Source organism: Montipora capricornis, chromosome 14 (genome assembly GCF_036669925.1).
Source record: "Montipora capricornis isolate CH-2021 chromosome 14, ASM3666992v2, whole genome shotgun sequence".
Classification (NCBI taxonomy): domain Eukaryota; kingdom Metazoa; phylum Cnidaria; class Anthozoa; order Scleractinia; family Acroporidae; genus Montipora; species Montipora capricornis.
This window is the reverse complement of record NC_090896.1, coordinates 48,844,185-48,846,684: the sequence shown is the minus strand read 5'-3', so window position 1 is coordinate 48,846,684 and position 2,500 is coordinate 48,844,185. Positions and strand designations below refer to the sequence as shown.

General features: G+C 43.8%; 1 protein-coding gene across 1 annotated transcript in view; it reads left to right on the top strand.

Moving 5' to 3' along the window:
• The window catches only part of LOC138031305 (ZP domain-containing protein-like), a 9,697-nt gene that overhangs the window by 5,564 nt on the left and 1,633 nt on the right, over positions 1-2,500 (top strand). Inside the window, exons 4-5 of the mRNA XM_068879014.1 lie at positions 1-211; positions 1,205-1,494. The exon at positions 1-211 is cut by the window's left edge and continues 12 nt beyond it. Of these exons, the coding sequence (XP_068735115.1) occupies positions 1-211; positions 1,205-1,494 (501 nt within the window). The remainder of the gene's footprint in view (positions 212-1,204; positions 1,495-2,500) is intronic.

The window sequence follows — 2,500 nt, the reverse complement described above, 5'->3', positions numbered from 1 at the left end:
ACTTTACCTTTACAATGGATATGTACAAATCAGATCAATATGACGCTCCATATGATACCTTCCCAGTCCAGTTGGACCTTAACGATCCTATGTACCTTGAAGTTAAAGTGACTTCTAGTGACTCCAAGCTGGTGTTGATTCCTCTTAAATGCTGGGGTACACCCTCTCCAGACCTGGATGATGACAAATATTACGCCTTTATCGAAGACGGGTAAGCCAATTTAAATAGCCAGGCCACACCCTGCCTCTTGAACAAACCTACTAGCGCTCGCCTGGAGGTTTTTCCAGTTTTTCCAATCTACAATGTTTGTCAAAAAAAACAATAGTTGGGAAACCTTATTACAGTAAAAAGGTTTTTAAACTGTTTGGATTGCACCAATGGTTTTATTTAAGAGCCCAACCTGTTACATCCTAAAAACCAGCATTTGGGTGGGGGAGGGGGGGGGGGGGGGGGGAGGGGTTTTACGGGGAAGGATCGTCGGAAGGTTTTTCACTGATACCCATAACCCCTTTCAGGAGCCCATGAGTAGGAGCCTCAGTGTGCTCTATATCCTTGAGTCAACCTTTGTCCGCATCTTTCTATTTTTAGAACCAACCCTTCAGCAGGAGACTGACATTTACATTAATTTACATCAATTCGCCCAATTTGCGTACATTGTTTTCGCTATTTTTGTCTTCGTCAGACAATGAATTGATTCTGATTGGCTATTTTAAACAGCGCGTGCAGTGCCGAACAACTCGTGGCGTTCTAAAAATAGAAATATACGGGCAAAGGTTGACTCATAGGGCTTGTATGGGGGAGGCAAGCTCCTACTGATGGGCTCCTACCCCTTTCCTTTCACAACTGACCTGGCAATTCTACGCGAGTTGCCCAAAACTATGATAAGCATAGAAAATAAAGAACGAAAGAAACGTAGAAGGCAGCAACAAGCTAAGAGGCGTCAAGTATGACTGAAGAGAAACCAACACCAGAAAAGCAAATAAACATAAGAAATAAACAGAGAAAAAGGAAAAAAAAATTCTGAAGAAATTTTCGTGAGAGCAGTTAAGATAAAAACTGCGTTATAGTTACAAGCCAATTAAGGTGACCAGTCTATTGGCGAGAGAGTGGAAAACGATTTTGTCCCTTACCATCATCAAAACAACCCTCGGAAATGAAGATAATATCGCGTCCTTTCGTTTTCCTTATGACCTGTTTACCCAGGTGTAAAGAGAAAGACGACCCCACCATTGTGTTTGACTACATGGAAAGCAACGTTCAGCATTTTCAACTGGGTGCGTTCCGTTTCATGGGTGAAAGTGTGGATACCGATGTCTACCTGCATTGTGATGTAGAGGCCTGTCGCAAAGGAGATAATGAATCGCGCTGCGCTAAAGGATGCGAGGACGGCCCGATCAGGAAGAGGCGTGACTTGGTCCGTGATTTTGCGGAAAGCCGACAGGAGATGACTATCGGCCCCATCAAAAGATTGAGTCACAAAGAAGCGGCTGATGGTGAGTTTTACCTGCAAAGTGTAACATAACAGATAATTCTGAATTAGTGGAGGAGGAGACAGGCTAAGAATAGAGAGCCTGAGAAAAACAAGACAAAATCTGTGGAGAGAAGGTAACTTTTACCGTTCGCGTTTCGCGTGAACGCGATGCCAAATCTCTCTACTACCACTCAAGTAACGTGTAACAAAAAAGGTATGAATCACATGGCATGAAACATGATCTCATGTTATCAGATTCTAGAGTGTTTACGAGGGTCCTGAAGCGGCAAGTTGAGGCTTTTCGGTGCTTTGAAATCATGGTACACGTAATTCTATAGATCTATTCCGTATAACAATAACTTTCATTGGCGATCAAGACTGAATTTTCCTAAGCTAGTGTTACTAGACTAGAGAAGAGCAGAATAACGTGACTCCCTTAAGACAAGTACTGTGAAGTAGTTTTTGCAAAGTATGCGTTTCTGCGCTCGAGATCACTGAGTAAAGCCAAGAACGTACAGAATTAAGTAAAGGAGACTTGACCATTAGGGTAACTTATTACAAAGACGAGTAGAGGAGGATATTAGGCCCGGATTATCACTAGTTCGCACAGTCCATGACTTGTTGCAACCACAAGTCTCGGCGCGAGACTTTGGTTCCTTCTACACTGTTTCAGAAATTTCCAACAATGGTGGAATGTCATCACTTACAAAAACAGGTCGTTGCTTGAACTGCGCGTATGTCGGAACTGATCAATCTCGTCCCCAGAGTCCGCTTTTCTTTTGGTCAGCACCAAAAACACGGACTCTGGCCACTTCCAAGGCAGGAAGTCCGCAAATCCCGGACTTTAGGTTTGTCTGCGCACGCTCAGAACTTTGAAACAACAGTGGTTGTCAGCGATTACAAAAGTGGACCTTCACTACTGTACAACTGCGCATAAATTGGAAGTGGCCACAGTCCGTGTTCCTGGTGCTGACCAAAAGAAAAGTGGACTCTGGGACGAGATCGGGAACTGATCGATGGTTGACCCT